This window comes from Hermetia illucens, chromosome 3, assembly GCF_905115235.1.
Source record: "Hermetia illucens chromosome 3, iHerIll2.2.curated.20191125, whole genome shotgun sequence".
NCBI classification, from domain to species: domain Eukaryota; kingdom Metazoa; phylum Arthropoda; class Insecta; order Diptera; family Stratiomyidae; genus Hermetia; species Hermetia illucens.
This window is the reverse complement of record NC_051851.1, coordinates 47,841,609-47,853,510: the sequence shown is the minus strand read 5'-3', so window position 1 is coordinate 47,853,510 and position 11,902 is coordinate 47,841,609. Positions and strand designations below refer to the sequence as shown.

At 42.9% G+C, this 11,902-nt stretch overlaps 1 protein-coding gene across 1 annotated transcript; it reads left to right on the top strand.

Annotated features, from left to right (window-relative positions):
• The first annotated feature begins 207 nt into the window (after positions 1-207).
• On the top strand, positions 208-1,126 carry LOC119651025 (flotillin-1-like). Its single transcript, XM_038054337.1, has 2 exons — positions 208-780; positions 929-1,126. The coding sequence occupies exons 1-2, from the start codon at positions 208-210 to the stop codon at positions 1,124-1,126; spliced, it is 771 nt and encodes a 256-aa protein (XP_037910265.1).
• Positions 1,127-11,902: the final 10,776 nt, after the last annotated feature.

Here is an 11,902-nt window from a genome sequence, read left to right as displayed (position 1 = left end):
CCATTCCCGGAAACAAATGATGGTAACCGTTACACTTTAGTGATCTCGGACTACTTCAGCAAGTGGCCTGAAGTATGCGCAATCCCGAACCAAGAAGCAACCACGATTGCCGAACAGCTGGTGTTCAATTGAATAAGCCGTTACGGGGTCCCGAACGAAATCCATTCGGACCAAGGAAGGAATTTCGAGTCGCAGATATTCAGCGAAATGCGCAACTTGTTAGGAATCCGAAAAACTCGCACGACACCGTTACACCCTCAATCGGACGGCATGGTCGAAAGATTCAACAAGACCCTCAAGGACCATCTTGCCAAGGTCGTTAGCGAGAATCAACGCGATTGGGACCGCCATATTCCCATATTCTTGATGGCTTACCGATCAGCAGAACACTCGACAACCGGGGAGTCGCCCGCCACAGTAATTTTTGGAAACAATATCCGGATGCCAGCCGATCTGAAATTCGGAACACCGCCGGGATATTCAGGCATCATGTCGGAGTACGTTAGCGAACTGCAAAACAAATTGAATTATGTACACCACTTGGTAAGGAAACGGTTACGAATTACCAGCGACCGCATGAAGACACTGTACGACAGGCGGGCTAATACCGCAGGTTTCCAGGCTGACGCTCTGGTGTGGCTCTACAACCCGAAACGACAAAAAGGTTTATCACCGAAACTACAAGCGGACTGGGAAGGGCCGTACCTGGTGATTACCCGCATCAATGACGTCGTTTATCGTATTCAACGGCACGGAAAACCGAGAGCGAAGATGAAAGTGGTACATATCGACCGTCTGGCACCATATACGGCTAACGACCCAACACATTAGAAGCGGCACCCTTTGTAAACACGCTAAACACAAAAGTTGGCGCTGGGCTGACGGATCGGGTTGACACTGACAAGTTTGACAAGTTCCACACGAACAGGCAGAACAAATGCAGGTGAAGGTGGTCGAACGCACACAGGAGATTGCTGTTCAGGAGCAAGAGATGCAGCGTCGGGAAAAGGAATTGGAAGCAACTGTGCGACGACCAGCTGAAGCAGAAAAATACCGACTAGAGAAAATTGCGGAAGCGAATAGAAATAGAGTGATTGTGGAAGCGCAAGCAGAAGCGAAATCGTGAGCGAGAGTATCGTATGTGCGAAAAGTGTCGCCGAGAGTGCGAAATTAGTATAACCGCGATTAAATTGAATTAGTAAAATAAAGTGTGTGTGTAAATAAAACGGAAAATAGTGTTTTTAATCAAAACGAACCCAGAACGCATATAACAATATGTGTACCTGAATAGTTCGGTGGAATAAATATTCCCGAGTACATGATGAGGATGGCCATTCAAGAGATTAGTTGGTGCTGTTCTTCACCGCTAAATGTCCAGATCATGAAAAATCGTAGACTAATATTTGGTCATGATTATGAACATGATTACCCCGAAGCCGACTATCAAATATGTCACAAGGAGTCACTATTTGAGTGAGTTGTCTCACATACCTTCACATGGTCATTCAGGGTGAAGTAACTATATTCTTGCCCTTTTTCAGACAAGCTTGAAATGGTCTTCGACGGTGATAAGCTGCTTAAAGCACTTCAATAATTCTGATTCGAGAGGCAAACATTCCCACACGATTTAATAGTCAAGGCTTTCCTTTAATTCCTAGACAAAGCTCTTTTCAGGGCAATCTTATCTAAATATAATGTCTCGCATTTCGGGACATTCGATTCCGCTAAAAGATGATAGGATAGGAGGCAATTATTTGCTTCACAAATTTACTCTAGCTCCCGGCTCTTATCACTGTTTGTTGAACTTTGGCAAAATCAGCGTCTGCAAGGACGACTATGAAAGCACTCGTGAGAATAAAATAGCAAACTCATCTCACATGCCCAGAAGTATCATACAATTTTGATTTATATAATATTTATCTTTTAGGTATTTTTTTCTGAACATAGGAACAATGTCAATTGCTTTCAAGGATAAATTATTGTTCGGTTCATACATATATCATATGAGTGCGAGGTATGCCCATAGATGCTGTCATATTTGGTTGAGATTTTTTATTTTTTGCATAAAGGGTAGTATGCGTTTCCGAATTCAATTAGCCATGCTATTATGTTGATTACTGCAAATGAAAGTGGGAATAGGGTTCATTAGGTATAATTTACTTTAAGGAAGAAAGGTGAGCAAATAAATTCATATATAAGTGTACCAACAAATGAAGATTGTGGAGGAGCCACCATCGACAAGGAGCTACTCTTAATATTTATTTTATTTTAACGAATATAGGTTGACATTTTAAAAGGACGCCGTTGTGCCAGGTTGCAGCAGCAGGATCCCCAACCACTAAAGCCACTCCCCCCCCCCAATTTCCCCGCCCATATCCCCACAGGACCACCGCCAGGTCGTTGAGCTATTCTGGTACCGCAGTTTATGCCATCGCTCCATCTCAGGCAGGGTATGCTACGTCTTTTTTTCTTTGCCTTTATAGAGTTTTCGGGCCGGATAATCCTCACCTCTCACCGGAACGTATTGACCCGGATTTTCTTCACAACCAGACAGTAATGGTATCGCTCATAAATTTAGTTGCCAAGAATTATTCGCAGGATTCTTCTTTCAAACGCTGCTAAGAATTGGCAATTTTTCTCACTAACAATCCAAATCTTCCAGATATTCGTTGTTGATGTTAATCCTGTTGTTTTTATCTAGTTTCACACATTGTCAGAGACAGTCTAGCCTGTCTTATCTGTTTAGCCTCGCTAGCTCTCACGTACAGTTTTCTCTTTAGCCTTAGACATATGATCCTTAAAGTGGTGAATTGGACGGACTGTTTTTTATTCCTCCAACTCGACGATATTCTGTTTGTTGAGCAGTTACTCAAAATACTCAACCCATCCCTAAGAAATGCTAATATGATTGGAAATCAGATTTCCCTTTTTGTCTTGACAGGATGAGCATCAAGGTATATATAATTTGCTCCTCCCGACTTGTTGGTCAACCTTTCCGGTATAGCTCATTCTTTGTCGCCTTTCGGGTGTTTGTAGTCACATGGGATTCCCTTTCCTGCTATAGTAGACGAAGTGCGTCTCATTTCTTACCGATACTTCCCCTTAGCGCGATTGACCGGTACTTACCTTTCTCCGGATTACCACGTTATAGAATGCTTCAAACCAAACAAGAACCTCGTATGACAGGATGGATTACTACTACTACTGTTTCAACATATTCTTTCGACCCATCATCCTGTTAGAGAAATCTCTCCCAGAGGTAAATCTCTAAACTAGGCGTCCCCAATTTAGCCAAGGCACCCTTAATGTAACCCTATTTGACCGAATTAAAGATATTCCTGACGTCGAGCGACACCACCGCGCAGCAATTTCTCACCCTCGTTCTCGTTTTGAGTGTACAGCGGCCGCTGAAACCCATATTTCCCCTCCGGTCACCCGTTAGTTCGACAAACACAAGCAGCCTGCTGAATATCATCCTAGTATCTTAAAGACAGATAGGATGATATAAAGAGATTGCTCCAAGTGGTTTTTTCTTGTGACCTTCTTAAAGCTACTCCAAAAATCGCGGTATTCCTTCTCTCGCTCCCAATCTTCCAGTTTCTTTCTTCTCCTTTGGCAAACTCTCCTTGCTTGCAAGCACCGTTAGATTTCTTTGTTCCACTAGTAATTTGGTTTGCTATTATAGTAGAAACGCCGTCGTTGCATTGTAGATTCGTATGCCTTAGATATACGATCCCTTCAGGTCGTAACCTCTTTCTAAAGACGTCGATTTCTTTCTCGAGAGCTGCGGTTTTTTTCTCGAGCGCTGCGATCGACCGGCCAGCAATCTTTATATTTCCACTTTTGTTGCACATTCAAATGTCGTCTTCTCCGGAAGTGTCAAAAAAAAGTTATGTGGTAGTTACTATTCGCGTGGTGTTTGCTCACTGAGATGGGCACGAATCCTACTTTGACTAGTGTATTGTCCAGCTCTCCATTTATTCGGAGTAGAAAAAGTTGGCTATTCGCCTAGGGTTCCTCCTCCTTGATCACCATGCGACCGTTCAAGTGGATCCTAGCGTTTTAATGACGTAAATACTGGACGAGCTGTCCTTATAGACGGGAGCCTGTGGTCACCAGATGCGGAGCAGTGGTCTCATGGCAATCTCGTCGAATGAAATCTTGAGGATCTGTGGAAATGACCTGCAATAACTGGAAACCTACCAAGGGGGGAGGAGGGCGCATCCGCCTTTTCCTCTCGCATCTACGACAGCCTTGCCTCAAAGCTACTCCACATCTCCCGCACCATTTTGCTGCTTGCGGAATTATTATCCACCAACGCCATATGTAAGTCACTCTGGGCAACGTCGCTGAAGAGTTGCGCAGTTAGTACCTCGTCGGCAGGCCATTGCTTACTCATTGTTTGGAGAAATTTCACTGCATCTGAGCCCTTATACACTGGGCCCCCTTTGTTTTTTTTCTCATCCTGAAGTCGATTGCGGTGGTATTCGCTTTTTGCCGGCTTCCCAGATGTTTGTCATTGTATTTCTCTATGCTCGTCTTGTATTCAGCGAGGTCTTTTTCATCACGCTCGTCAACATTAACTGTCTCCTTGTTGTTCGCTATTTTGCTCAGAATATCGATGACCTTCTTATATTGACTCCAGCGGACTTCCATTTCTTCGTTATACAGTGGCAGATATCTTTGCGACTCCGTGTTCCCTTCAGAATGGGAGAACTATGGCTGCTACTTGTTGCGTACAGTTCTACGACAGTAGTGTTGCCCTTGATATTTACTTTCTATTGTGGATGCGAGTAACTAAGCCCCGGCTCACCTCTTCTTCCTTTATCGTCTTCCTTTTGTGCTTGTATTTTATAAAGTTTGAGTCCATGTCTTGGTCACTTTAGTAATCCGGGAAAGATGTTCATCTTGACTAGCCCGGCCACCGGGGTATGGATCTCAGTTGGCACGGAGGGTGCCTATGGAATTCAGAGTTCGCATACTAGGGGTCAAGCTCCACCCTAGTCACGTAGCCCTCGTCATATGCTTCTCCACCTTCCTTAGGCTCCTATTAGCACCTTTTCCAATGCAGAAAGGTCTCAGTACTCTTGCTTCGGTTAATCCTCTGCCAGATTTGCTTGCTCCAGAAACATGACCGGCAGCAAACTGATTCTCGTAGTTTGGTACTTCCAGTACGACTTTGCAAAGCTTTCTCGATATCGATAAACAACAGGTGAAGTGGAGATCTAAGCTCAACGTAGTTCTTGACAATCATCCAATAGATAATCATGGGGCTCACGATGAAGGAACCACTCAAATACCCGTCCAGTTATCGTCTTCAAGGATTTTTTGGGAATCTCTTCTTAACCAATCTTAAGGAAGAATTTTAGTTCTTAGTATCTATACGTACTGTAAATGGAAGTAGCGCATCTGCAGAAACTATAAGGGTTCTAAAGAAGCAGTTCCACAGTGGACTTGACCCCTTTTTGTGCGTCGATGGTCAAATTGATTTTCCTTCTATTTAGTCTGAACGAGAACAGCGTATCAGTACGCTACGGTGATTAACCATTCTATTCGAATAAAGTGAAAGTTCACCACACCTTAACCTGCACATCGTCTTTGATACCGAGTTTCCTGTTCTTCAAGTCGTTTTGTGGTACGGTATAGAATATCGAAATCGTTATTATGTGCAGCGGGTTCTGCTTTCCTGGCTGGAAAATAATGAATTACCTTTTGCCATGGTGCACGCTATGCTGTACTTTCCGAAATTTGCAACTGAACACAAGTAATATACGGTAGTAAAAGCGTTGATCCACTCACATATTTCTGCAGTTAATAAGCTCTTTGGCGCCCCTTCGGTACATGTCATTGTGTTGCTAATCCTTCTATCTTTATCGGAGCGTTCTGTTAGTACACAGTATTGTGCTATTCAGATTTTCAGGTTTATTACCGGCTCCTAGAGAATGAGGGCACCTTTTGCAGATGCAATAAATGTTAAGCAGATACCGTGTTTACACTTACTTCCGAAAGGTTTACTCCCGCAAGAGGGAAGGGAGTGCTCCTCCGAACCCTATCATCTTAACTCTCCTGACACCAGAATAATCACCCAGCATCATTGCTGGAAGATCCCGCGGAAATTGTTGAACATCGAAGAACATTCACACCTTCTTAGCTGGTAGATAATGTTATTAATTTATCCCATCTTAATATGATTTTTATAAGTTTCACATACAGCAGAATTATAGATACTGTTCCTCCAATTTAATGGTATCCTTTTTAATTGCTGGAATACTTCCAGGCTTAGAAATCTGCCTCATTTTGAATAAGCTGCTTTTTATTTCAGATAGTATCTTTTTGGCAAACATTTTCCTTTGTGCTTTACAAATGATATTCTGCGGCAAATGAAAATGACCCAAGAGTGCCGTGAAACCATATAATCCAAAGATGAACATATTATACATACATGATACAGTTGAAAGAATAATCGAAATCATCCTACATCAACATTGAAAAAGGATTCTCTAGGAAAGGTAATATACAATGCGATTAAATAAATGCCTCTGCTGACTTTGAAAAAGGTTTTTTACTCATTACTCAATGCACCTTTAAAATCCAGGGACCAAATTGTTCGAAAACCTATGTCTAAAGATCCCAAAGGTTAAGTATTAAATACTCCTTGTTTCTTCATCCCTTATCAAAGTTATGCGAAAAAAAAGATAAATTTAGAACATAGTATTACTTCGGGTGGAAGTATTTACACTTCAACTATGAAATAAATGAAATAAGTGAAATAAGTAATTTAATGAATGGAAATCGTAATCAAGCGTTGCTGATACTTTCTTTTCAGGAAATTTTCGGTCACCACTGTTCCATTTGTAGCTATTGCAGCAATTGCCAGTTTTTAAGAGTTATTTCGTGGAATTTATTTGTCTTTAGATACTGCTGCTATTTGCCTTAATATGACATAGATACAAATTAACACTAATTTTGTTAATACTGATTCAATTTCTACCAAACTTACCAGTATCATGCCCTATATCATGGTGTAGACACCGTTACAGCTAACACCTGTTTTTTAAAACGCTCTTTCTTCATACCCTTTGGATAAACTCCTTACGTTAAGCTCAACGCAATTTCTGCCATTCCCTTAATGGCGATATCGACAAATAGATGGACAGCCAAGTTGACTGACAGGTAGAATACTATGATATAAATCACAGCTTTCAAGAATACTCGCTGCAAATAACTCCGCAGATCTACTTTCAAATTTTACCCCTACTTCCTCGAAGATGATTGCATTGGGTAGTCACCACGAGATTCTCTGTACCTGCAAGTTTAATCAAACCAGCTAGAAGCTTTGTCAGTAGCGAAGGATCCAACTGATGGGGATTTTCAGCCTTCAAATCAACGAAACATCGTTTAGAAGGCAGGAAAACTTCTTTGCCCAATCACATTGGGTGGATTTTCGCCCCCTTGTGGATGAAATGGTCAGTCGCCGTAATATACGGATACGGAGAATTAATCCAAATAGAACAGGCCAGCTATCAACGCAGTGAACTCTTGGAAATCCGAGACCGATTCCAAAGAAGTCATGAGTGCTTTAATCTGGGGTATCTGTTTGGTCACAATACGCATTTTTTAGATTTTCTCCTGACTCTGCTCTTCATCAATTTCGAGATTGCTTTTGACAGCGTGAACAGCGCAATTATATGGCAAGTCCCAAGCGTATTCTGCTCGGGTTGCATCTTCTTACCAAATATTATTGTGGCCATCCAGTAAACCATGTGCTCGGAGTAGGTTTCATAGTCAGCCAAAAAATTAAACCTGCTGTTATCGGTTTTGAAAACATAAGCGAACGGCTCTGCGCTTGCGAGGCAAATTTATAAATATAAGCCTCATTAATGTTCACGCCCCTACAGAGGAGACTGCAGAGTTGGAGAAGGATACCTTCTACGAGGCAGTAGAACGAACCCTCGAAGCCTGTGCCAGATATGATTTCAAAATCATACTTAGGGATTTTAACAGCCAAGTAGAGAAGGAGCCCATATTCAGGCGATACGTTGGCTCCCACAGCTTACGCCAAAATAGAAATGATAACGGACTGCGGATCATTCAATTAGCAGTATCACACAAAATGGTTGTTGGAAGTACCTGGTTTGCCCAGAAAATGGTCCACAAACATACATGGGCCTCTCCAAAGGGAACCTCTTTCAACCAAATTTACCACATGTTGATCGAACGCCGCCACCTCTCAGCCATGATGAATGTCAGAACATATAGGGGGGATAATATAAACTCGAATCACTATCTGGTTGGCATGGTGCTCCGAGCTCAAATAACAACACCACCTAGAATCCCCTCTGACAACACAGCCCCCGGCAACACCCATAAGAAAGAAATGGATTCCGCAATAATGGCAGTCAACAGAGGTCCTGGAGATGAAGCATCAACCAATGATCATCACAACAATCTGAAAAACCTTATCATAAATACGGCCACAAAGGAGTTGACCCCAGCCGCGAAAATAGTCGGAACGGCTGGTTTGACGCTGAATATAAGCTAGTAACTGAACAGAAGAATGCTGCATACCGAGTAATGTTGCATTCTCAAAGAACGCGGGCACGCTCGTATACTTATCACGAACTCCTTTGAACGGGGAAGCGACTTCACAGTTGGAAAAAGGAAGCCTGGAATAACAGGTCTGTGCACTCGAAAAGTACAGGGAGCAACCGCACCAGGCACGGAAGTTTTGCCAATAAGTCATCTGGATGAAGCCTCACACGCCTTGATGTTCATTCTGCCGAGACAAAGAGGGAAATCTGATTTCCGACAGAATGGGCATATTGGAGCGATGCATTGAGTGGTTTGATGAACTACTGGAGAACTAGAACATCGCCGAGTTGGAGGTTTCGCCAACTGGAGACGACGGACAAATTCTCCCACCACCAAGTATAGAAGAAACAGTCCATGCAATTCATCGGCTTAAAAATCATAAGTCGCCAGGGGCCGATGGAATTACAGTGGTTCATCAACTTGGGGTCAAGGTGTGGGACAGCGCCTGACGACTCGCAAAAAGGCATTATCTGTCTCATACATAAAAAGGGAGATATCACACAGTGCAGCAATTATAGAGGTATCACGTTGCTGAGTACCATCTATAAGATATTCTCCACTATCTTGCTAGGACGGATAGCCCCATACGCCCAGAACATCATTGGCCCATACCAAAGAGGCTTCACTCCAGGCAAATCAGCAACAGGTCAGATTTTCTCTCTGCGGCAAGCGATGGAAAAACTGTTGGAATATGGACAACAGTTACACCATCTATTCATTCGCTTTAAAGCTGCCTATGATAGCATAGCCAGCGACGAAATTGATAAAATTAACTAGGCTGACCCTGACCAATGTGCGTGGCCAACAGCAGGATTACTCTCGAGACTATTAAACATCAACGACGGTCTACGACAAGGTGATGCCCTATCATGCGTCCTCTTTAACCTGGCCATCGAGAAAGTGATCCGTAATGCTGAGGCTAATGCAAGGATCGTACTTCTTTAAGTGCACGAAACTGCTGGCCTATGTTGACGATATCGACATCATGGGAAGAACGACCGGAGACGTACCAACTACCTTCATCCAGATCTAGCAGGCGGCAATTGGCGCGAGATCTTGGGCTGCACATCAATGAAGGCAAGACAAAGTATATGGTAGTAAGGTCAGCATCGAAAGCCAACCAACCAACAACATCAAACCGCACTGGTCAAACGGGAAGAATAAAGATAGGAAACTACAATTTTGAAACCGTTGATAATTTCTCCTATCTAGGGTCGAAAATTACAACCGATTACAGCTACGATGATGAAATCCGCGCACGGTTGTTGTCAGCCAACAGAGCCTATTTCACCTTACAAAAACTGTTCCGCTGAAAACGTCTCACCATAGGGTCAAAGCTCTTTTTTGTACAAGACAATGACCTTGCCAGTCCTCATGTATTCCTCGCAGGTTCTTGCCAAGAAAAATTGCGAACTCTTGGCTGCGTTCGAGAGAAAAATCCTATGAAAAATTGTTGGCCCCCTACATGAGGATGGACGATTCCGTAGCCTACATAACGACAAAATCTATGAGAGATACAATGAGGTTGTGGATGAAATCCGGCACAATAGGTTACGGTGAGCGGGTCACTTACTCCGTATGGATGAGGATGATTCAGCCCGGAAAGTATATAGGTGTAATATGGTAGAAAAAGAAGACAAAGCAGACCCTGCCTGAAATGGAGCGATGGCGTAGGTCAGGATGCCAGACAGCTTTTAGGGGTATCGAATTGGTGGACCTCGGTGTATCGAATTGGTGGACCGGGATGTCTGCAGTTCCTTATTAAAGCAGGCCTAGACCGGATACCGGTTGTTGCACCATTGGTGATGATGATGAATGGCGTCCCTCAGCAGACGCAACAAGCCGATTGGATTTAGGCTCGATCGCATGTCGCGAACTGGGTTGCTGGCGAGTCTCAGTTTCTTCCTGCATGTAAGTTCCGCAGGGTTTGCAGCAAACTCCTTGCGGCTGACTGTCCGTAGGCCTAGTAGGATGAGAGGCTGGATCTGCGACCAAAAAGCATTGTCTTGCGCCTTTAACGCCCTGCGCCATTTTTCGAGCATTGGAAACTACGTATGATAGACAGACAGATAGACGGTAAACTGATTTTAATAAAGTTTGATTTTACACAAAAATCTAAAAGGGTGTTAAATTTATGTAAGCATTTTTTTTTGAAAAAACACTGCGAAAGACACTGCCAAGATAGTAAAAATTTAAATGTTGAATTGAATTGACAAGGCGGAAACCGGAAGCTCGGCGCTTCAAGTATAAGAGACTTTGTTTATTTTTTACGTCAGAAGACCATTGTTCCATTTCCATATAGCTGGTGTGGCGTATACACGTTGTATACACCGAACATTCAATTCTATGTGGTGCTGACATTTTGCCTCTTCGGGAGTAAAAGAGACAACTGTTACCTATTGCAACTTTGTTAATAATAATAGGATTTCCACCAAACTTTCCATTAGGTTACTTCATATTAAAACCTATAGTATTGCACGAATGTAGGATGAACTTAAAAGTCTTTTCTCTTTTTCTTTAGTCTTCATCCCGTTTACAAGCGTGGTCAGCTCGTCGTGATCGGTTGTGACACGTAGTTCTGTCAAACACCAGATCTGGATGCAGTCGCGAGGCTTTCAAATCCCCATATCAAGCCACCGCTATCGATGTTCAGGCTAATCTTAGTAAGTGGAATTACTGATTATACCGTCTGAGATGCCTCTCTCCCAATTCTTCCATGACTGATACAACTCCATCGATCACAAAGAACACCAGTTGTGGAACTAGTGCGTGAAGCAATTCCATAACCTAGTTAGGCATTGTCTACTAAGATTGACCCGAGATATTTAAATCGCTCAATTTTGGGCAGTGAGTGCCTCTTTCATGGGAATCGTTCATCAAAAATTCAGTTTTATTCAGATTCAATCTGAGAGTGTGTTGGGTGAGGCCATCATTCCATTTTTGGACAAAGTGCTCTAAATCACTTTTGCTATAAGACGCACGGAAAATATCATGTTCATAGAACAGTGTATAGGATGCTGGACGTTGCATGTCCTGTTTGACAGTGTCTGTAACAAGTACAAAGCGGAGTGATGAGAGGGTGCTTCCTTGATGAACATCGACAGAGACACGAAGTGGTTTTGAAATACCCGCCACACTTTGAACTTTACTTTACGGATCGTGGTAGAGCAATTGAACCCAGCGCGCGAATTTCTTTGAAACTAGGTGCTGTCGTAGAGCATACCAGATTAGTTCATATGGTACATGGTCAAACGCTTTCTCCAGATCCAGAACTTCAATGTAAAGAGGGCGATGTTTTTTACGGTGGTTC

Bases quoted from the DNA above. Each gene is read 5' to 3' on its own strand.
- LOC119651025 (XM_038054337.1), top strand. From the start codon at position 208: ATGCGCAACTTGTTAGGAATCCGAAAAACTCGCACGACACCGTTACAC. The intron at 781-928 runs GTACATATCGAC...CCACACGAACAG, and splicing joins CGAGAGCGAAGATGAAAGTG to GCAGAACAAATGCAGGTGAA.